The 25101-nt window shown below is 41.5% G+C and overlaps 1 protein-coding gene across 4 annotated transcripts in view; it reads right to left on the bottom strand.

Moving 5' to 3' along the window:
* The window catches only part of KDM3B (lysine demethylase 3B), a 64247-nt gene extending 39549 nt beyond the window's left edge, over nt 1-24698 (bottom strand). For 3 of the 4 annotated variants that reach the window (XR_008468822.1, XM_054217074.1, XM_054217075.1), the window contains exons 1-6: nt 24419-24698; nt 5713-5880; nt 4040-4153; nt 3480-3585; nt 1786-1910; nt 175-243 (exon numbers count right to left, since the gene is read on the bottom strand). Coding sequence is in view for 3 of the 4 variants with exons in the window: in XM_054217074.1 (XP_054073049.1) it covers nt 175-243; nt 1786-1910; nt 3480-3585; nt 4040-4153; nt 5713-5880; nt 24419-24589 (753 nt within the window). In the remaining variant the exon portion in view is untranslated. Of the gene's footprint in view, nt 1-174; nt 244-1785; nt 1911-3479; nt 3586-4039; nt 4154-5712; nt 5881-11056; nt 11190-24418 lie in introns of those variants that run through there. The other variant, XM_054217076.1, reaches the window with a different exon arrangement.
* Between the last annotated feature and the right edge of the window lie 403 nt (nt 24699-25101).

The raw sequence follows: 25101 nt of genomic DNA, 5'->3' as shown, positions 1-25101 counted from the left end.
AAAGCTATGACCATCTCTCAAAGTTGTAAAAAATTTTCCTCTTCCAATTACATTATCAAAAGCCCACAGCGAACACAGCATCAGTTTTCAGTTGTTTCCATATTTTAGATGTTTTATATCTAAACCTTTAGGAAGTTTCACACTGCATATGCAAGACCTGAACTGTTGCAATACCTCGCTTGGAGAAGTGTTATCCATCACCACATGAATCAGTCGAGGATCCACCGACTTTATTTCACCACTCTAATTTTTATGCAGATAGATATTGAGGAGGTAGGAGGAAGAAAAGAAGAGGTTATTTTTTAATTCAGAGTATATAGTATCAACACAAAAGACACTAAATACAGGGTTACTCTGCAGCCCCTCACCCATTTGCCTTTTCTTTCTGTCCCACTCCCTTAGTAATACTACAGCTTTCCAGTTTACCTTCTATCCTTTTACTCCTTCTCTATTTCAAAGACTTTCAGATTTGATTCCTACCACTGTTTCCTTGCATATTTGTTCTACTGAGCATCTCTAGAGATATTAATCGCATCAAACACAGCTCTTCTTATATTTGATTTAGTATTGTTCTAGCCTTCTGCACATTTACTCTGCTAGATGTAGAAAAGACTACTGGAAGGAAGCACATCCATTTGTGCTAACTATCCCCATCAGCGTCTCCCCAAAAGTAACCTGGTCTAGTGGGAGGTGTCCCTGCCCATGGCAGGGGGGTGGAACTAAGTGATCTTTAAGGTCCCTTCCAACTCAAACCATTCTATGATTCTATCAAAGGGAGCAATGAATACCCAATGTCTGTAACTGTGCTTGAAGGTTACCTTTTTAGATTCGCAGTAAGTTAGGTGCTTCCTGGCATGTATCTGCTGAAACCATAAACTCCACAATTTCAGTGCCTCTTCAAAGTACTATATTTATTCACCACAACAGTACAATTCTTTCCTATGCACCAGTAACTGATCCAATAGTAAGAGTGCAGGATTACTGCATGTGTACACAGGACTTACTGGGCATGTTCAGTGCACTCGTTCTTGCACATGTATTTTACTGCATATGGTAAAGGCTACGGGGCAGGGGACGTGGAACACAGGATGGGACCCAAAAAAACCCCGAGAAGAGTGCTGCTGCTACAGTAATTTACACACAGCACCACAGATGTGTTCCTTGTTGCTCCTGAAAAAGGAAGCCTTTAGGAGCAGGCTGCCGTAAGACTGAAGTAGCTGTCAGATCACATAGAACCATAAACACAAACCAGACAACTCCAGGCAGCGCACAGTTCCTCTGTGCTGTTTACAATGCTTACTAGGTTTACTGATAGGAACTGGGCAAAAGCAAACAGCCTAAGCTAAAATACACCAATCAGTTTTGTTTAGACTAAGACTTCCTTGTCTAGGCTACACTTGTCTCAAACCACTTGTACCGCCTGTCAAGTAGAAGCTGAGAGAAGGCACAGGAAGAGCACAGTGTAACAGACCCAGAAGGTAGCTTTCTATACGTCAGCACACCCTCCTATCAGAAAGCCACTTCCAGTATTTTTTCATATAGCGCTCATTTCCAAAGAAATTCTGATAGCTTTTATAGAAGTGGGCTGTGTATCATCATTTATTGTGGGAAGTCATCATATCAGAAAAAAAAAAAAAATCTGCGAATCACAACATGGATAATGACACACCTTTTAAAGCAAATAACAAAGAACCAAAAGTACAAGTTTTGGTGAAGCTGTCATTCTTCACGAGATATTGAGGAATGGTATTTTAGGAACACCAAAGCAGTGCTTCATATTTTTACCTCAGTCACAGACACCTCCATAAGGCGAGTTATTGGGTCTTGATGGCTCACAACACCACAGAGCCAACTATTTTCATCCTCTGGCTGGTACACCTTAACTCTTTGGCCTTGGACATTGTAAGGACCTGTAAAAGAAGGACTTTGAGTATGTTTTCCGGACTAGCTTTCTACCATACTAGTTAAGAGTCACACAATAAAAAGAGTTCTGTGCACATAGTTAAGGCTTGAAGTGTCACCTTTCAGGTGTAACAAAATTAAAATGTGAGGGCTTCTGCTGCAAATCTGGCATAAGCCAAGCATTCTGTTCTAAGAAGTCAATAAGCCCTCATTACTGTAACTCAAAGGTATTGTAAAGACAAAATTAATACAGTTTACAAGTAAAAAAAAAATGCAAAAGATCAAAATAAATTCACTCCTTTGACAAAATCAAGCTAGACAGGGGCTCCTTGCTAGCTGAACCCTCTTGCTTTCTAACCTACAAGTCAGTAATTATGAAGCATCAACACAGTGGACAGTCATAGAATTCTGACCCAGCACAGATGCATCAAATCCCAGTATAAACTGTGTGCAGTTCAAGATAGAAACATGTATTTGTAACTGTGGAAAATTTAACAGAATTGCACAAATATCCAACGTCTGTACACCAGTCTTAGTTCTTTGACACGGGTAAGAGCTCATCTACAGAAAGGTTTCACAGAAAGGTTTCCTCCAACCCTGCTGTCACTCTCCACATCAGCATGCAGAGCTTTCCTCCTACCCTAAGCCAAGACAAAACACCCTTATTATTAGATCATCAAAAGCCACATGATCCAACAGCCTGTATCCGATACAAGCAGAACTAGGTGCTTCAGAAGGCAGCTCCAAAGTGGACAATTCTGAAGCTACTTGCTCATTTAAGAAGTATTGTCCTCATAGCATTTTTATCAATAAACATTTTATTTAACCAAAAGGTACCAAATCCCCATTAAGAATTACATCATCCTTCAAATGTAATCCAGTGGCCTATATCAAGGGTGGCCACATGGCCCACGAACCCCGAAAATCATTTTAGCACTTGAACTAGAAGACTTCACTCTGAAAACAAAAGCTGATTTCTGGCTTAACCTTCATACACAATCCAGAGAACAGTTAAGGTACGCTGAGCAGCCATGACCACACTACATTTTCAGCTTAAACAATTCATGTGTTAATTATCAAAATGCCAAAATTGGAATTTGACATAACAAGAGGTGGTTTGTTTTGGTTTTGTTTTGTTTTTATTTTGGTTTTGGGGTTTTTTTTTGTTGTTTGGTTTTTTTTGTTTTTGTTTTTTTTCATTTAAGATCAACAACTACAGAGCAATTTCACTTGCAAATTTCCAGAATTATAGAACAGGACCAAAACTTTAAAAATTCAAAACTATAACTTAAAATAAGGGAAGCTGTAAATATGTGGGCGTTATCAATAATATGTTGTCCTACTTCAACTACATCTTCAATGATCATGCCCAGTAGGTATTTCTGGTTTTATCTCAGCAACTCCTTACCTGCATCTGTGACAAAATAATGCTTCTTTGTAAAGAACTTGCAAAACGATACAGAAAATTGACCTTCCAAATCAACCAGGAACAGATACTATTACAATTGTCCTTCACGAATCCCAGCGTTGTCTAACTGTTCCACAACGAAGTACTTTTGAGAGAAAAACAGTCTCACCTCTACTAAATATCTCCTGAAGCTTCTGGTCACTGATCAATGCATTGACAGATTCTCTTAGTGAAGGCTGTTCCTGCAGAATCTGATTTTGACTCTCTGTTCCCATCTGCCAACAACAAACAGTTTTAACATAAAAGTATAGTCCTTTAAGGTAACAGAATCATTAGTTTTTAAGGGACAGCTCTTCTTGGACTGCTCTCAGAGACTGACAATCCAAAAAAAAAAGTAAAATTAAGAAAACATCGCTGAACACACAAGGAGGAAAAAAGGACTAGCTATGCAAAAGCTGTTGCAAAACTTCCACTGCAATTATCAGCTACACGATGCTTAACAGTTAGCTCTTCAACTGACCAATATTGAGAGGAACTAGGACTTTTCCAATGCATATGGAGGTTAATCTAAGCACCTGGAAAAGCAGGGAAACAAACAAACACTACATGGCAGTGAAAGGAGGAAGACACGACTATGCAAGTGGAACAGTAAAAAAAAAAAATTAAAAATTAATCTGACATACGCAGCACAAAATTAATTTGCACTTTAACTGAACACAGTTCAAATACCTGAAACAAACGCAATCCACTGGCATCAGACAGGAAACGTAAATGTCTGTCCAGAAGAAACTCCACTGGCACCACAGAGCCTAAACCCAGCTTATCTACTAGAGGAGTGAAGGTCTGTGATGAACAACAAAAAACAAAGGTTATAAAAGTGCCTGTGCACACATCCAGGCCAACAATGGTTGTTCTCATATGCTATTTAAGTATCACAAAGAATAAGAAGTTTCCTTTCTCAACTTGCACCACCCAGTGCCTCAGTTTTAACGCAAATTATTAGCCATTATTGTCTACGCCGATAACTCTTCCAAGTGAGGCATATTACAAGAAGGAATTACAGAAAATTAGCTCCACTTCTTCAATAGAACCTAAAGCAGAGCTGAAAACACCTTTTGTGGTACGTTTTTTCATATGTAAGCACCTTCTGATGCTCAAATTAAAAAAAGCTTTGGTTAATGGTTCAAACTATCCTACATATTTCAGGTATAGCCTCCTGAAAGGAGCATATTCATTCCCGTACAGAAGACAGGTATAATTTATAGGTATATTATTAAATGGGAGCTTTTTTTGCTACTGTTTTATGGAAAACTGAAGTTCATAACAGGTGTACTATTGATAGTCAAGCTGCAGGACAAATCACTAAAAATATCTAGTAGAATCAGAATGAAAACCTTATGATGGAAGAGGAAGTTGCCAACCACTGGAGTCTTTGGAACATGTTATCTGGCTCATGCTCACACTTAACATGATTTTAACACACAAGTATTCACAACATTTTTCCCTTAACAAGCTCTCATCAAGTTTGTTCATGCTCCATTCCCCTGTACCCAGCAGCATTAAACCGAGAAAGTAAATTTTATGTTATGTACAACTATTTCCTAAAAGTGAACATGACCACAAGAAAGAGACAAGAAAGGAAGAATACACATTTGTAAGTTATATATCTAAAAAAAAACCCAAAACAACCCAAACCCATCCCCCTAAAAAAACCCAGCCATCCACTTTGTAATGCTAAATATCTGGCTTCCCAGAATTGTCTACGTTGTACCATGTACTCCAGTGCTTTGGCTAACTCCAGTCTGTATTCCCGTGCAGTTATTTGGGTAGGCCTCCAGTACTCAGTGAAAGCTTGAGTGCTCATGTGGCTATCCAGAGTACAGGGGATGGAAACATTTTTTTTCAGCAAGTCTACAGCTATAGCTTGAGTTATAGTCAAAATACTCTGGGATCTTAGTGGACCCATTTTTGCTTATAAGTCTTCTAATAGGTTCTGACACAACTCATCACATGGTGTGTGGACTATGGTAACACCCCCAAATCACCGTGATATCAATTTACCTGGGAATCACCTGAAAGAAATTGATCCTGTATAAACACAGTTTCCTAGATGAAATTAAAACTGCAGGGTGGGAATCTCAAGCGTGTTCAATAGAGTGCCTCTATCTCAGGCCTATGTTATCTAAGCGCAGATGTTCCACTTGTCAAGCACACAAGACTAAACAATGATTAGTGTGACGTATGTGTTTTCCTACACCTCAGCTGCAGCTCACTTGAGCATGTTTATAACCCTCCTTGTCTTATTTTCCCTACAGTGCCCTGTACAATATCAAAGCCTTGTGTTTCACAGTACAGTTAATGCAAACCTCTGAGGATATGAGAGATTTTGGCCAAATACTCACCAGTGCAGGCCACTGTGCCAGTGAGACTCGAGTCCCCTGAAGCATAACTGGATCACTTCGAGGTGCCCAAACCAACGATCCTTCCAGCAACAACACTATAACTTCTTCAGCATGGACTTTCACCCAGGCATGTTGCTTCCAGTTACAACCATCGAATTCCACAAAGATCTGATAAAAAAATAATTAGAAGGCATTTCAGCTCTTTTCAGACACTGATTAAAAAAAAATAGATTCATACAATCCCTATGGATAAGGAGGCAGCTTTAGGAGAAAAATGAGCAAAAGTATCGTAATGATAACACTGAGAACATTACATCTACATAGCTATCAAACATTACAAAAGAAACGGGAATCAAATTCACAGCAATTACTAACCTATGAAAAATTATTTATGCCCAAACACACACCACTGGCTCCAAACACTGCATTTCCCCATACAAAATTGAAGATGTGAAAATTGTTCATCCCAAAATATAGCTGATGACCCAATGCAAGACTCTTACATCAGAATTTTTTAGAGAATTTAGACACTCTGGCACTTCAACTGACAGCCTCTATCAGTACGGTTAACTGACATTCACAGAATTAAATCCTTCAGCCAGGAAAGTTTGCGTTCGTGAAATCCAGTCTAACTCAGAAGTTTTGTGTTGCCTTGTACATTATTAAATTCCCTGAACCAAATGCAAGTATTTCGGATGGCATGACATTATCCAGAAACAACTACTCACTAGACTTTTCATCACCCTATTTACAAGTGTGACAATATAAACCATGTTACAATTCTAAATCACTATTCTGAGATATCATCCTCTCTTATTCTATCACAAAGGACAAATGTTAAAGTCATATGAAATTACAGGACATGAATGCTAAGAATAAGAATGTGGGTTACAAGTCTCATTCCTCATCCTAACAACCAGGGCTATTAAACGGTAAAACACAGTCACATTCCAATCTTTCATCTACACAACTTACATACTACACAAATATAATCAACCATGCCACATGAATGGCAAGAAATTCCTCATCAGTTAAGAAACATCTTAAGCTGGACAGTCAAAACTGAGTTTTGTAATGATTACAAGATCGCTGGGGGTAAACAGGGCACTAACTGGAGACAGACAGCCTTCTGCTTTAACAGTAATCCTCGTTAAAGAGGTATTAGAGACCAGTCATACACTCCTCCCCCCAGACTCAAAAGCTCAGACTCCAAGGGGAGAGGGAGAGAATACGAAGCTACTCTCCTGATGAATTCCTGAACTCCATTACTGCTTAAGCTCAAGTGGCCCTGCAGAGAAAGACTGGACCCTTCAAGATATCCCTCCTTCAATTCAACAAATTTCAGCAATATAGTGGAAATTGGACTGAACATCTTTCCCGTTTCAGTGGGCCTGTAACTTTCTTAATATTGTATTTGTGCTACTTTGGCAGTAGAATGTGACATAAAGAGAGGTCTATCCCGTAAGAGTAACAAAATGGAATTACTTGCTTATGTGTACAGTGTTAGTGAGGTAATCATCTTGTTATGATTCTTTTATCATAAAGGTTATATGAAGAAAGGTTGTTAAAAAGAACTATCAGAATTATGCTGACTTTGGAACTTATGCCTTTTTGCAAGATATTTAAGAATTTGATAAAAAGGAAGGGATATTTTATAAGTAACTACAAAGACAGGACCTCTCTCCAGCACGTCCCCTTAAACTAGCTGGCAACGATCACTAAAGGCAGACAAATTCAAACGAGCCATAAAGGGCAGCTTACCACTCTGTCCCAAATAAATAAGGATACTATTAGGTTTATGTTTAATTTATTACTTCACACAAGACTTAAGTCAATTTACCTTGTGACACACATAAAGTAAGACTACATGGAAATTTCTTCCAGCCTTAACCTGTAAGACACCTCACATTTCTACGAATCATTATAAATTGATGAGGTTGAACAGCCATACTTTTTAGCTCCTAATTTAATGTGTTACTACAAGAAATACACCGTGATGAACCTCAAGATGACCATTTCACGTTTAAGAGGCTCACTAAATATTCTGACAAATACTGCGCAGCCATCACATACAAAGTGGTGGCAATGCCATCTGTAACATCCTAGCAGATGTTACAGCAGGAGCCCTTCTCAATCATCTACCAAAGGTCTTGGGAGTCTGGGGAGGTCCCCGCTGACTGGAAGCCAGCCAGCATAATTCCAATTTACAAGAAGGGCACGAGGGAAGACCTAGGGAACTACAGACCTGTTAGTCTAACCTCAGTGCCCGGAAAAAACATGAAAATCACACAGGGTGCTATTAAAAGACATATAAAGGACAATGCAATCATCAGGCACAGTCAGCATGGGTTCACAAGGGCAAAGTCCCATTTACTTTAATCTCCTATGACAAGACCACCCACCCAGTGGATGAAGGGAATGCAGTGGATGTAGTTTTTCTGGATTTTAGTAAGGCTTTAGATACTGTCCCTCGCAGCATCCTTCTGGGCAAGTTGTCCAGCTGTAAGATAAGCAGGTTCACAGTGCACTGGGTGAAGAACTGTCAGGGCTCCAAGGGTTGTAGTGAATGGGGCTACAGCTGGCCAGTGACTGGTCACCAGCGGTGCTCCTCAGGGCTCAGTCCTAGGGCCAGCACTGTTCAATACCTGTACCAATGATCTGAATGCAGGAGTGGAACGCACCATTAGCCAGTTTGCTGACGATACCAAACAGGCTAACTCTCTCAAGGGACAAAAGGCATTGCAGAGGGATCTAGACAGATCAGAGCATTGGGCCATCATCAACAGCATGAAATGTAACCAGAACAAATACTGGATTCCACCCCTGGGAAGGAGTAATGCCCAACACAAGTATAAGCTGGGAGAGGAGCGGCTGGAGATCAGCCCTGCAGAAAGGGACCTGGGGGTGCTGGTGGGCAGCAGCTCAGCAGGAGCCAGCAGTGGGCCCTGGGACCAAGAGGGCAAACCCCATCCCAGGGGGCATCAAACACAGCACGACCGGCTGGTCCACAGAGGGAACTGTCCCACTGTCTCAGCACTGGTGCGGCCTCACCTGGAGCTCTGTGTGTAGCTCTGGGCCCCACCATTTGAGAAGGATGTGAAGGTCCTCTAATGGGTCCAGAGGAAGGCAACCAACCTGGTGAAGGGCTGGAAGACATGCCCTTTGGGGAGCGGCTGAGGACGCTGGGTTGGCCTCCTTTGGAGAGAAGGAGTCTGAGGGGCCACCTCATTGCTCTACAGCTTCCTGAGGAGGGATGTGGAGAGGGAGGCACTGAGCTCTTCTCCCCGGGATCCAGGGACAGGATGCCTGGGAATGGTTCAAAGCTGCATCAGGGGATGTTCAGACTGGACTTGAGGAAGCATTTCTTTACCGAGAGGGTGGTCGAATGGAACAGGCTTCCTGGAGAGGTGGTCTATGCCCCATGCCTGTCAGTGTTTACGAGGCATTTGGATAAACGCCCTTAATAATATGCTTTAACTTTTGGTCAGCCCTGCAGTGGTCAAACAGTTGGACTAGATGGTTGTTGTAGGTCTCTTCCAACTGAACTGTTCTATTCCATCACTTCACTCGGAAAACAGACCTTATAGTTTTCCTTTCTAAAGGAAACGCCAGACCCACAAACTGTGTCAAAAGGAGAGAAAAGACTTACAATGTTATCATATTAAAATCATCTCTCTCCCCTGCAAAACAGAGAAGTCACGGCAAGTTTGTTTTACACGCTCTATGTTCAATATTCAGTTTTTTTCCGTCTTTGTATAACCAACACAAGCAATGGAGTCCTGCCAAACCTTGACTTACAACCATTAAAAAAGGTATTACTAATTCTAAGTGAATACCCAACAGAGTATTTTCTTACACACAGATATGCAGGGCAGCTGTTCCAGATCCATGCAACGCCACACATGATACTGTCAGTATTGTCAGTAGTTTCCAACAGATCACACAGCAACAAAAAGAATGAAAGCCTCAATATACATAGCGATGTTCTCAGTTTCTGTTTACAGAATCTGCAACAGAAATCATTTTGTGTACTGGGTGCGCAAGAAGCAGAAGATGACTTGCACAGCACACTGAGTGTTTGTGTATAAACCACTTTGTATTACGACACAAAATAACTACAGCATATTCATGAACTGATGCCCAACATGCTTAGAGTCTATGAGAAAAACACTAAGGGAATCCTGAAAGAGATGCCTAAAGCAAGGAAAGTAAGGACAGATGAGACAGACTTAAGAGTGTATTTCCCTTTGATATTTAAAGTGGTAAACAGAAATATTCAACTTCTGTTGAAAAACCCAGAAGTCTTAAGCAATGCAGCTGCATCATAACTGAGAATCTTCTGTTTTTCTCATCTTAATTTGAAAATTGTGTAGATCTGAGTCAAGAAGGAAATGTCTGTATGCTAAAGCCCTGCCTACATCAGAATAAATTACATCTCAAATGTATCAACGGCCCTACAATTCACAGGTTCATGTCTACCAACAATATATTCTGCTGACCCTCCTAACTCTGCTCACAATCAGTTTAGACAAGCCACTGATAAGAACAGCAATGGCGCTTTGTTAATACCAATGCTTTTGAACAGCGGCATTGGCGATGGCAACTACATACACATTTAGTGCAGATACATCCATATCACATAAAAAAAAAAAATGCTGCTGCTTAGACAAAAATGCACCTGCAGGATTTCCCAAGTTCTCCTACATGGAAAAATGCCTTCTCTAAGCAATATCTAATTGCAAACAGTAGAGATTTTTACGCTTTGGTGGTTTGTTTGGTTTTTTTAATGTACAAAAACAGTTTGTTTTTTTTCCTGACACAAACACCAGAGGGTGTATACACACCTGTAGTTCTCCCCCCCGCCCCGCTTTTTTTTTTTGCCTGTCCCAATAAAAAGACACTAGAAACCAGACCTGCTGCTCTGCTTTATTTGATACACAGACAGCCTGAAGCTTTTTTTCCAGATGACACATTCTTCTCTAGCTACTACCCCAACATTGAGGCCTTAATATGCTATAGAGAACTATAGTCTGGTTCAAACGGAATTTTCCCTAAAGTTTTCCAACATCAGTTCCACTATAAAAGCAGAAACGATAGGAAGACCATAGTATAGATAAGACAGATATATCGGTCTTTTTCATCATGTGACACACAGGCTCTAAACTTGATTTATAACAGAAAAAATACTGCAGCTTATTGCATTAGAATTTGTACAAAGGTCTATTGTAGATGCCATCTATGAAAAACATAAAATCTTTACATTTTAGGGTTTTATGTATTAGAAAAAGCAGAAGATGGCAAAAAAAAATCCAAGTTCAAAAATATCCCTTAGAATAAATTTTACCTAGTTTTGAAAGGAAGGATGGTCCATCAGTTGCTAGAGAGTAGCCAGAGACCCAGGTTCAATTCCCTGCTTCATCAGAGGCTTCCTGCATGACCTTGGTCAAGCCATTTAGTCTCACTGGCTGAGTTTCCCCATCTGTAAATTGGAATAATAGTACTTATGCCCAGAAAGGAGGCACTGGTAGGAATCTGTTGCAGACTACCAAGTAAAATTGGATAACAAGTTGGTCCATGAACTCTTACTCATGATGTACAGAGAACTACGTTGTCAACATATGGGAGAGGGTAGAAGAGAAGGTAGATACTGAGATTTCAACTTGGGAGACACATCGAAGATCTCATGCAGCTAGTCCCACCATTAAATAAGATTAAAAAAATTAAACTGCAGTAGTTTTCTAAAGCAATCAAAGTATTATTTTAGAATCCATTATGTGAGACAAAGATGATGTACACTGAACCACAGAATTGTAGGGGTTGGAAGGGACCTTTGGAGATCATCTAGTCCAACCCCCTGACAGAGCAGGGTCACACAGAGCTAGCTGGACATGAACGCAACCAGGTGGGTTTTTAATATCTCCAGAGAAGGAGACTCTATAACCCCTCTGGACAGCCTGTTCCAGTGCTCTGGCACCCTCAAAGGGAAGTAGTTTTTCCTAATGTTGAGGAAAACTGATGCTTAGAAAACTTTTAGCTTCCAACCCAGTAATCATGCTTCAAACTATTTCTTATAAGCAAAGGCAAAAAAAAAATGCAATCTGAAATATATACATACACACACTAGGTGTTTTACTGCAGCTGATTCCCAAAGCCAGGAAAATTAGAAAAAAAAAAAAAAGAGAAAAATCTTCCTCTGAAATAATTTGTATCAAGCTAGACAAAAAGCAGATTTCATCACAAAGCCAAGAAACCACAGTTATTAGTCAAAACAATTATGCTTAAAGGCCGATACTGATTAAGACAAGATATATTTAGTGAAGACACTACATATATTACTAAAATTAGAAAATATACATAGTTTTTAATGTTTCCTTGGCACTTTCCTATGCTTATAATGCCTAATGATAATTAAGCAAAACAATCAAAAACTCTTTTGACAGGATCTAGGGCAGAAATAGTATTAAACCAGCCAGAGCTAGAGAAATCGTAACTCTACTAAAGCCACTACCTTATGGAATAGCAAGCTGCTAATAAATGGCCACAAATATTTATCATAAGTGCAACTGAAGATGAGCATTGGTATCATGTGAGTCAACACTTAACAACAGCACTTAACAATTTCTAATAAAGATGAACATGTTTATGAATCAATGGGGTCCAGGGACCAGTAACCTTTTTTTGCAAGAGCTTAATAAAATACCTGCCTTCATGTACTTTAGATTTTTTAAAAAACCTTTCAACAATTTCAGCAGTTAAGAAGCCAGTTATAAAAAAGGACAAGGAATTAATCTGATTACTAGCCTCAGTGCAGTTCTGGCCAAAATACAGAGGACAGCATGAAAACGAAAACAAAACTCTTAAAATGACAGGTCTATCTCAAATCTGATTTGATAAAATTATTATTTAGTTGACTAATCAAGCTTTTTTTTTTTACTTCTGTAAAATATTACTGTCACACCGTACAAAATGCACACAAAAGCAGGAGTTAAACACAAGGAGCGTAAGCCTAATGGATCTCAAGCACTGGAAAGGAGTACTTCACGTGAATTTCAACAGACGTTGGTATCTGGTCCAACGTTACTTGGCTCTGATGCACTGATGACTTGGGAACACATTACCAACAATAAAGCTGGCCGACTATTTAAAAATTTCTGAAGGAAACAACAAGGATGACAGTACACTTTTTCTGGTATCATGCTGATGGTATCACAAAATACATTTTTAGCACTGCCAGTCAGGAATTAGTAGCCTATTTCTTTCTTATAAGATGTTGGACATATAGTCAGAACAGAGAGCCTGCACTGGAGCAGGGAAGAGTGTGGGGAGTCCTCCCCGAAGAGGAAGGAGCGGGAGAAACAGCATGCAATGGACAGACCACAACACTCATTCCCATCCCCCTGCACCGCTCAGGGGAGGAGGGAGAGAAATTGGGAATGAAGTTGAGCCTGGGAAGAAGGAAGGGGTGGGGAGAAGGTGTTTTAAGATTTAGTTTTTATTTCTCATCATCTTACTCTGATCGGATTGGTAATAAATTAATTTTCCCCAAGTCAAGTCTGCGTTGCCCGTGACAGTAATTGCTGAGTGATCTCCCTGTCTGTATCTCCACCCATGAGCCTTTCGTTATATTTTCTCTCCCTGCCCAGCTGAAGTACGCATTTAGGTAAACTGGGGTAAGTAGGTAGGAAAGGAAGAATGACAGTGCCAAAACAAACAGAATCTACCACAGCACTCTGTCAGTATCCCATTTCTTTCAGTATTACAGCATTTCCAGCTTGAGCATCACTACTGACCCTAATGCTGTCCAGACACATGGAGTAAAGTGTCAAGTAATGTTGAGCGTCACAGCTCAAAATCAGCACTAGAAACTACGTACAAACCACAAAACCCAAGGGAAGAAGTCTCATCGGAAAGGCCCTACCCTGTTCTGTACCAACTTCAGTCCACAGCCATTCTGGAGCACAATGCAACTGCCACGCTCCTGCTGTAACAAAAACAAGCACCATCAGCCCTGTCACCGCTCTGTGACACAGAGACAGTCCACAACCTTCATCACCACAGGTATGAATGTGAGAGCAATCTGGTTTGGCCTCAATCCATGCTACCTCACCCTTGTAACAAGACACTAGTCAAAAACGACGTACAATTTTTTCACAACACAAGGTGAAGCCCAAGCAGATCTGCACTGAGCCTGGAACTCCAAAGACTCCACCTAATACAATCCAAATGCAAAAGGCCGATTAAGGATGGCCTCGATACCTCTGCCTCCTCCTTGTGAGATTTAGCCACCGTGCAAACTGGATCATTAGTCAAAGCAAAGCAGTTGTCCAAAATTCAAAATTTAAAAAGTCTTCAAGTAGCACAGTGCTTTATTATCCTGATACACAGCAAGTAACAAATACATGCATTTATAATTCTGTGTGCAAAGTATCTTTAAGATGTTACTCTCAAAACAGCACTTTGAGAAAACGCTTGAGATTCTTTCCAGTTGGTTTATGCAGTTAACATGTTTTTGAAATTTAGATGGCTAAAATGCCTTAGATCAGCTTAGCTAAGGTCAGATCCCACTCCAGCAGCTTGATGTTACTGAGAGCACCAGGACATGGTGTCACCGCTGTCACCACACAGTCCCACCGCTTTCCCTTGCACACGCGACCCAGCCACCTCCACAGCGTGCACCTTTAGCAAACACGTAGAAACTAAGCACTCACAAGTAATGGCTCATGGCCTGCAGTCTTCCTCCATGCTGCTTGCTTAAGGGTCCAATGAAGGAAAATGCACAAGAGATGGGAAGGGCAATTAATAACCTTTTTTTTTAATCTATTAGCTAGCTACTCTATTGACTTAACAACATCATCAGACTGAACTCTTCCACTGAAGTCTTTGTCGACAAGTTTTTTCTTACACGTTAGGAGCAGGAACATAAATTACTGGACTACTCTCTCTCCCATATGCTGCACTGCTTTTTTCCAGTTTACCCAGTAAAACTCATGACAGCTGTCACGCAGCTGAACACTTCCAGATAGGAGCTGTTTTGGACGGTTTTGGTTTACTCCAAACAAGAAAGTGATGATGGCAGGTGTATCTCTTGGATAACAAGTGCTATCCAAGTCAAATTTAGGATCTAACAGCAACCTCGTAGCCCTGTGGCTGCATGGTCAACATGAGTCTATCAAGCCAACCAAATCAGAAACTCCAACCCATGCGCATTAGACACAGTACCACTTTATGCACGCTGTATCTCAAGCCATTTATTTAACATCCCTTGTGCTCTGAAATGAATCCAGTAATTGTGGTGTATTTTATACCAGGCAGAGCCAAATATGCTAATCACTATGCTTTGCTTTTTAAGAGGAATTTATTTCAGAAAATGTTTGCATTCCTACAGAAGCTTCCTGCCATCGGAGACCTCCTTGCTGCACAGCCAGAGACAGACTGCCTTTTGAAGCAGCACCAGGCCATTTTGTACACTAAGAACTCTTTCACCACCCCCCAGACCTATCCTTAAAAAGTGACACCTTTTTTCCTTAATTTATATGAAAATCATCAGTTCTCAATTTTCTCTGCTATTAGTAACTTGACATACTTGAGCTATTAGAAAGCGTGAGTTTCGTAAAATATATTTGTTTTGGACACATATACAAATTTTGTCAAATATTGTGCTTTTTGTTGCTATTTCTTCTAAAATGCACCTTTACCTGCTGTCTGCCTGCATCCCAAAGCATCATAAAAAACAACTTGAGTGAAACAATAGCAAGACAATCTTTTTTGACTACTATTGGGACTGTAAAGATGATGATATCTTGTTTCACAAAACACATCACCTAGAAATCCAAGTAAACTGTTCCTAATCCCAAGCATTCTACAACCCAGCAAGAAAAGGATGAGGACCTCCAGTTCAGAACTCTGAACGAAAAGCAACACCTTAAATTGCAGGTTTGATACCCTGACTTTTTAAACCATTTAAAATAGGTACCTGTATAATTGGCAAGTGGCAAATACAACACTTGTATTTAGAAATAGGAAAGAAAGAACCTGAAATTACTAGTCTATTGAGACAACATTAGTGGTTTCACAAATATTTGGCAATAACTTTCAGAAGAGTAAGTTTCAGGTGAGGGCTGGAGGAGGGGGCTGCAAAAAAAAAAAAAAAAAGAATAGCAATAAATGTAAAGAGTTAAAAGACAGTTTTATCTATGTATCTTACGTATAATACGAAGGAATTTTTTTTACTGTTTCCAACCTGAACTTGAGTATCCAAAGCATTAAATGGCACTGCACTAAAAATGAAGAAGGCTGGGATTTACAAAAGTCTAAGGGGAATGGTAAAAGTAGGATGAAAATTATTAGGTTTAAAATGGCAAGTATTGGAGCAGTAGAATTATTATTGCAACACAATCAATAATGTCACTGATAAAGCTGGCATAAAAAGTATCAAATTTCTTTAGACACATTCCTGGCCTCAAGACTAATGGTACCTTATGCAGACCAGAGAAGAATCTGAGGAGCTTTTGGAAGTTCTTACAACCACAGCCTCTGAAAATTTGCTATTCCAATTGCTAATTCTGGTTTCCCTCACTCTTTTCCTTTCCTTTCAAAGTTTGGCATCTTCCTTGAAAAAATATTAGTGATAAAGTAGTAGTACATCTCATTTTTGCTGAGTTTTATAGATTAAATTGGATAAAGTAAAAAACTCATTTTAGGTTATTAGATGATAGACCACATGACTATAGCTAAACCCAATCTCAAAGAAAAGCTTTAACCTGGAGGTTAATGCCACATTCTCAACAATCTGAAAATAAGAAGCCAAAGCAAGTACTTCGCAAGTAGAAAATTATGCTATTCTTTAGAAGGACGCCTAAGAAACTGTCAGCCTCTCCCCAAAATCACCAACTTCAATGTCATTTAGCATACTAACCATCTCTAACAAATGAAACTCGTCTCTGAATACAGTTATTAATGTCAAAGTTAACAAGGTGGACATCAACAAAACCACTGCTTTTTGGAGTAAATTCAGAAAGATGGCAAAAGGTCTGCTACACACGCAAAAAGTGCAAAGAAAACTTGACTATACAAGAAAACCTCTCCATCTTTGTGTTTTGCAAACAGCACCATCCAGAGTAGGTGGGACACTAAAAAGGGACTCCCAGCAGCAAGTACCGGCAACAAGGTAGTCACTGCCAAGCAGCATCACCTCAGAAGGGCACAGTCACTTAATCAACAAGAACAAGACAGAAGCAGTAAGATTTTTTCCAACTACAGATAAGCTTGCCCTAAGAACAGTTTCAAAATAAAACGTACTTAGAAACTACAGCAGAAAATAAATCTGCCCCTGATTGAAAAGTCAAATGCTTTGATTAGTTAGCGCATCTAATCAAAAGGAGGTGGCACAAATTATTAGATGCAGACACCAGCGGCTTCACAGGGAAAGCATGAAGCATTGCGCACGTAACTGAAGTGACAAGCACAGTGACCTCAGGACAATAACTATGTGGAGGTAAAACTCAGTTTTGTTTTGGTTCTGTAATCAGCAGTTGAAACAGGAAACATTAAGACTCCTTAGAGAGCACTCTACCACTACCAAGAGAAGTTACTGTAGGAGCAAGTATATTTTACAATCACATTAAAAAAAAAAAATCTATTCAACAACCAAACGCAAACATGATATACAGACTTTCATTACACTAGCTAAGTCTTCTTGGAAAGACATTTCGCCAAACGTTTCTATAAGAACGTGATGTGGTTATATACAAATATTTTTGAAGCTACCATCAGCTTGGAAGTTGGTTTAAAAAGTGGGAGCTCTGTAAAAACCTCAAGCACATGGTGGCAACACAGAGAATTCAAAAGATGAGCATGGAAAAGCCCTAGAAATGTGAACAAGCACAAGACAGACCTTGAAGGAGGAAAGAATGGTCAGTCTAATTAATAATCAAGGAATTCACTGAAGCACAGAATCAGATCAGGCAAAAGAGAATAGCTACTACGCACACAGAACTTGCCCAAGGAATATGTATATACAAACTACATGCAGAAGATTGTTTTCCTACAAAATGAATGCCTTGTACCCTCAGAAGTTAAAACTACAAAACAGGTTTCTTCAAGCAACTGCTTGGTTAAAACACTGGCTTACCTTTTTCGTCCAAAATGTTTAGGAAATGGACTGCAACCAAAGCAGAGAGATGTAACACAGAAATAACTCAAGACAAAAACCCCAAGCAACTTTATGATAATCACTTGCATTTCAAGTAGAAGTTGCTCCATACCCACAAGTCCCTTTTCAACCTCCTACGAAATAATCAGTCTTCCATTCGAAACCTGACAGAAAAAAGTATGCAACTGCTAGTATTCCACAGGAATTTCTGCACCAGGCCTGCAGTCACACCTAGAAGCACTAACAAACAAAAGAAACCTTTCAAACTTCTAGTATGTGCACTGATACCTCCCACTGAAAACTGAGAAAACATCTTACAATGGATATTACAGAAACCTGACTTTCTACAACCATTTGGATGATGCTCAGCTGCCAACCTGTAGCTCAAAACCCTTACCAGTTACAGTGCTGAACTACAGTCATTACAAACTGTCATTACAAAGATTCAATCTTTTGGATTTATTTGAAGTGTGATACATACAACCACCTTATAAAAAAACATACTAACAAATGTGTCAAGACAGGGATCTGAATTATGATTTTAAGTACCAGTATTCAACTTGCGAAATTTTACTTTATTTGCACAGCTCTTACTGAGTCTACTGCTTTCTCTAGCCATAACTAAAAACCCAGCTAAATGAAGTGATGGTATATTCACCAAACAGACCGTAAAACATATGGTTTCTACTTTCCCAGCTTATGGCATTTTGTTTGGTAAAAAGCAAGCCCTGTACATACGATGTAAACACTGTCCACCCAAGAAAATAAACTGACGAAGGAAAAATACGCTATGTTTTGACAATGATGGGAAAAAAAAAATAATCTAAGGTCTTGCCAAAGCACATTTTATTTTTCTAGCTTTTTCCCCTTGTTTCTGTTGTTACACTTCAACACTACAAAACAATACTCAAAAAGGTCAAAAGAAATAATTTTGATGAAATCTCTAAATCTCTTGTGCCTGTAATTGGAACACTCAACTTCTTCAAAGACAAACAGTTTGGCTGCAAACGCAAACACTTCCAAGGAGCTTCCTGCAGACAGACTTTGCCAGTACACAGTAACTTTCCAGCTTTCACTTGCAAAAGCTCGGTCTGAATACTCCTACGAATTTAACATGCAAGAACACTATAACTTTTCATATCACTTATATCAGTAGAAATAAAACTTGTAGATGCAGTTACCACTAAATATAAAGAAGATAAGTTAACTCTCAGTAAGACTAGATTCCTTGAATATACATTTTAAGCAGTAAGCCTATTCGAGCAGCAATTTTCCAAAGTGAACCATGGTTCACTCAGTCCAAACTACGGAATATGAAATCCTTGATTCTGATGCTACAAACACCATGCAGAAGGAGGAAGAGACCAACCGTCCAAAGCCAGTCTATTTACATGTCAGTGATCTCTACAGAGCATCCACTATCAGATGAGCAAAAACGTATGTTATAGCCCTTCACTGATGCAAATATACAGCAGTCATGCTGCGTGTAGTTTTACAGCTGAGCATCATTTCAGAAAACTCACACTTGGCAGCCTGTTGCTGGAAGGCTTAACACAGCTGCGTAGGGACACCCCCATCCGACCAGCACCAGAGAGGACAGGGCAGAGGCAGGGACTAGGTGGACCTTCCACCTTGCCCAGTCCAGCTGTCCTTTCATTGACACAAATGTAAAATACTCAGACTGCTGCATTAAAGGCAGCATTTCTATGTCTTGGAAGTTTACCTTCTCAATCTAGAGCTTCTGTAATTCTACCTAGACTCCCCCAAACATATTTATTTTGTGCAAGTCTGATAGGTTTAAAATATATTGATTTTACTGCACTTGTGCAGATCAGCATAGCATGTGTTCAATAGCATGACACTTCCTAAAATACCAGAAACACTGCATAAACACCACGTAGGCACAGTGAGCATTCAAAGCGGGCATTTCCATAATTCCCAGGAACAAAGCAGTTCAGCTGAAACTCCTGCATACGTATAGTAATTGCTACCAGGTGTCAAGAAAAGTATCCTCAAATAAGGAAAAGGGGAGAAAAAAAAAAGAGAAGGACAGGAACTTCGAGTGTCTTGGTTAACAGAAACATGGAAGACAGGCGGGTGAAAAGGTACCCAGCAGATACGGAATCAGTGAGTGCTGTGTAAGGACAACTCTGTAAAGGGCTTAATCAAACGCATGCAGGCCAATTAGCCTCTCTTGCACACTGCCACACAAATTTTGTTACTGTTATTTCTCCGTAACCTGTATTTTGGAGGAACAGTCCTTCACCTCCCGGTCCCACTGCCAGCCCCAGTAACACCACTGCCGAGATCAGTCCTACCAGCTCTTCCACAGCCACCATCTGCCCTGTCCCTCACTACCCGTGAGCTGGGATGGCTCCTTAGCTTGAGTCTCCACCTCATTCCTCACCTATAACTTGATAACCACCTCAGATCTGCCAGGATCCTTCTGAGAATTTTGCAAGTCACACCAAGTTTCCTCTACTGCAGTTACACCACCAAAGACGCCAAGACCCCCCCTTTTTTTTTTTGTTTTAAATAAATCACGTAAACTTATACTTACTAAAGCTTCAAACGCAGAGGTATTCCATCCCCCTCATATCATCCCCGCTCCTTGCATTTCAGTAGTATAAATGGTTATAAAATCCCTTATGACCCTATTGAGCCTTGAAAAAAGTAATCAGTGGAGCCACAGAAGACATTGCTCACTGTATGAGCACAAATTTTCAGTGTGGATGTCTGTCTCTAACACATGGGAAGACAGAAAGGCTATCAGAAAAAACACAATTGTGGCATAACAAATATTCATAATACTTTGTCCCTAGGCCACCAATAAAGTATCAGAGAATAAGTGGAGAAAACATGCACCTACTACTTTTACAGTCAGCTCTCCTTCGAAGAACTGCATTTTACTTGCAACGCAAGTAAAAATTTATTTGAAAAAAATGTTCAACATCCTGTTTGTTCTTAAACATCTCTTTTACAGCAAGAAGCATGAAAGGTAGGCCTCCTGGTCTTACCAACATCCATCCAGCTCAGTGTTCTGCCCTCAACAGCAGCAACAGGAGACATGACTTATGGAGTGAGTCAAAGCCTAGGCCACTTTCTGTGGTCCATTCCCCTCATATTCTCCTTCACTACGCAAACACATACAAGTGTCTTGCTGACAGGAATACGATCACCTCTGCAGGACAGAAGGAAATGAAGACAAGTACAGTGGCACAGACATCCCAGATTCACACAACCCCAGCTTGTTGTGAACCTTCCTACCACTTCCTCTGAGTCCCAGTTTCAACTCCCTGTCTGAAAATTCCTCTTTCTGTTATCTATTGCGGTTTGAAAGCCTCTACAAACTCCCCATTCAGCTCCAATCAGAGAGAAGTGAAATTCTGCAGCAGACATGAATGCACAGCTGGCAAGAACCTCTGCACATCCTATCCCAAACAGACAGTATATGCACGTTTTCACACATTCTTCTCAACTGTCAAGATGACTTTGAAGTAGCATCGGAAAACAGCTTGAGAGCACGTAAATCTAAATCCAGTCTTGTAGGGTTCCAGCATCCCTCATCTACTACATACAGTCTCCAGACAGGAAAATACTTTTTTCAATGTGACCTAGTTAGGAAAACTAGTTGAAATAACCATAAATATCAGGGTAACTCAAACACTGATGACACTTGCAAAGTAAATTAATCTCATTCCACAATTCAGATCGTTGCTAAATATCAACTTTATTCAATGAAATCCCTAATGAACAAGATACTTTAGATCACTACATGTTTTCATCAAGCTGTATAATCTACATATCATCTAGAAGTGAAAATATCTTCAGAATACCTTGAAATATATGTGCAGATTACTCTAGAAAAGCTAGAAATTTGGACATAGAAAAACTTGTGTGAGACATAATTTACTATCCATAAAGGGGAAAAAAAAAACCCAAAACCAACCCAATCCATTCTCTACCATAAGAAGCATATGTGGATTATTCCAAAACAGTCCTAATCAAAACACCTTGTTTCCTAAACCTCCTTATTTCCATGGTATTTGTATAGCTTGTCTCAGCATTAAAATAGGCATCTCACACACTTTTTTTTTTCCACATAAGCAGAAGCAGTTGTCCTGCACATGACACGTTGAGCTATTTTGCCACTAACATGCAAAATATCCTTTTACGATATTAGGACAGTAGCGAGCTAAAGCTTGGCAGGTCTTTTATGATTCTGTCCTGATAGACATTTTGAGGAAAAAGGGTAAGATGTGTTTCTAGTTAGAAGAGGCAAAGCTGTTTTCTAATAGCAGCACAGTTTTTCCTCAGGATTTCTTCTGGGTGCTCTGGAGAGGGCACAACTAGGACTGACCATTATATATGTTTCTGCGGACTAGACATAATTAGATTATTCCACATTTTATCAAATTCTATAACCAAATTTACACCGGGGAAAAAAAAAAAAAGGCAAAACCTTTTCAGAGGCTTTACCCCACCAGAAAGAGTAACAGTTTCCTACAATCCAATATTGGGGGGGGGGCAGGGAAGCAAGCTATTTCAGCTGCTTTCTGAAACGGTACGAGTTCTACACTTCTAGTCTATTCCTGGGTTTTCTGCCTTGAAAAATCCCAGCGTCAGACTACAGGCTCATAAGAGAAACCATCCTTACAGGAAACCATGAGAAAGCACAGACTTCAGTAACCCAACGGGTAGAATAGCTTTTTTTCTAGCCTTTTTCAGACCTAGTCCACATTATTAGTTTACCTCAGATGAGTATTTCCTAAACTGTGGTTGCCTGCTTGATGCCAACTCGTCACTTCTTCTGGCAGAATGAGTTTAAAAAGAAGACTTATTTTTCTGATAGTACATCATTATCATTGTCAAAGCAGTGTTCATTATGCATGGAAAGTTCCATGGCAACACAAAATATTCCACATTACAGAACCCTCAAAAATTCACCTTGAGTATTATACACAGTTCACATTTAAGAGTACAGATTTGGAGAATATACTGTTTAGAGACAGCTGCATCACTGATACTGTGCCAAGGGGAAGGTTATTGACGAAAGGAACTGGGGTGAGAACTGCAGCGCTGAACGAAGGTAATGAATTCACACCAAAAAAATCCTATTCTTCCCATGCTATCAAGTATAGAAGTTGATTTTTATTTTGTTAGAGTAGTCTAACAGGTGTCACATGGTTGGACAGCAAAGACTAACCAGGAAACAACTGACTAGCTTTTACTGGACGGAGATCCACAGACACAAAAGAAAGTGCACAACACTCCACCAGGCAGTCCTTCCACCGAGACAGTAATAAGATCAGGCACACCAAAAATTTGTTACATCATAGACATATTTGGGATGGATGATTCCATAACACAATAGCATTATGGATGATACATATGTCAAATGCAGTCTGCTACAAGAGTAGTCCTCCAGACCAGATCTTAGTTAGCCCCAATATATTTCCACATTTCAGACAGAGTTTCAAATGCTTGTACCATTTTTCTTTTGAAGATCGCCTTTCTGCTTGCTCTTTATTTTCCTCCTCCTTAAACAAATGAGGGAGCAGCTAGAGTGCACCACCACAGCTCTCAACCGCAGGCACAGGATTTGCAAAGCTAAAACCAGCAAACTACTTCCTACCGATAGCCCTAGCTGCAGTTTTGAAACAAGGCCAAAGAAAGCGGCATGACCGTAGGAAGTCAAGGAAGCTTTCCAAAGTTGGAACTCTGCAAAGAAGCCCAAAGAACTTATTGTAACAACATCCATTTTTTAAAAAACTAATCATAAAGAGAACTAACAAAACTCTTCAAGAACACAGAACCTCACTTCACCTAACATGGGTCACCCAGTTCTCAGGAGCAGGCTATCAGCTCTCCAAAGCATGCCATCGCTTACAGCGAATACTCACAGAACTGACCCAGGCAAAGAGAAATGGCACAGATATCTTTCAAGACCTCTTTTTAAACTCTCCACCCAAGCCCCTCACTGAGCTACACTAGAAATAAACGAAACAAATACTAAAGACATTACAGGAAGCAGAAATTCCTACAGCTGAAAACAAAATGTAAGACAGAATGAAGTCGATGAACCCCATTACAAATTACCCCTTCAAACGAGGGGCATCATCTGGGCTGATCCAGGACACCCAGCGCCGTCCCGCAACCCCCGACCAACACCCGCAAGTTTCCACACAGACCCGTCGGCACCAAAGGGCACAAACCTCCCAGATGCGTTCGTTCCGCAGCCGGGTCACTCCCAACCCCCGCCCGGCGGCTGCCGGCGCTCCCCGCCGCGGGCCGGCCCCTACCCGCCGGCCGCCAGGGCCGCTCCGCCGCCGCGGGCCGGGCCCGCCGCTCCCCGCCCCGCAGCGCGCCCCGGGAAAGCCGCCCGCCCGGGGGAGGCGGCACCCCGGCCCCTCACCCGCAGCGCAGCGCTGCCCGGCCCCGGCCCGGCCGGCGGCGAGAGGCCGAGGCCCACGCGGGCGGCCCGGCCCGCTGCGTCCCCGCCCGTAGCCCCCACGCCGCCCGCAGCCCGCCCCCCCACCGCCGCCGGGGCCTCACCGCCAGGTCCTGGGGCACGGCTCCGCTCATGGCCCGCACCGTGCCGCTCCGCCAGGCCCGGGAGGGCAGCGCAGGCCCCGGCTCCGGCCCCGCCGCCTCGCCCTCGCCCGGCCCCGCCGCCAGCAGCAGCAGGAGCCGCTTCCCCACGGGGGAGGCCGCCGCGTCCGCCATCCCCGACGGGCAGGAGCCGCCTCCGCCGCCGGCCCGAGCCCACTGATCGCCGCCGACGCCCCGAGACACCGAGCAAGCGACTGCCCCGCGCTGGGCCTCCGAGCACCGCCCGCCCCGATCCCGGCATGCACCTCGCCTGCGCATCACCCCCTCCTTCCTCTACCCCACACTGCCCTGCGCGCCCGTGGCCGCGCGCAGCCTTGAGGGGCGGTGGCGGGACGGGGCCCGCGGCGACCGCGGGGGGAACGGGAGAAGTCGCGCAGCGGAGGAGCCGCCGGGATGGACGGGCCCCGCGGCGGAGCCGGTCAGTAGGGGAGAGCCGAAGCAGGCGGCCTTCCCGCGGCAGGGCCTCTCGTTAACGCCAAATTGAAAATCTGAGATTATCACAGAAATTAAGGCTCTTTTAAGCTAATTTTGGAGGTAAACACCCACAAAACCAGTACGGTAACAGCTTGAGATGTGAGATCGGAGTTGCGGTTTTGAATGTTTCAGATTGGCATGAGTAAATGCTG

This window comes from Rissa tridactyla, chromosome 11, assembly GCF_028500815.1.
Source record: "Rissa tridactyla isolate bRisTri1 chromosome 11, bRisTri1.patW.cur.20221130, whole genome shotgun sequence".
Lineage (NCBI taxonomy): Eukaryota > Metazoa > Chordata > Aves > Charadriiformes > Laridae > Rissa > Rissa tridactyla.
The sequence above is the reverse complement of the archived record's forward strand: the minus strand, read 5'-3'. Positions and strand labels throughout refer to the sequence as shown.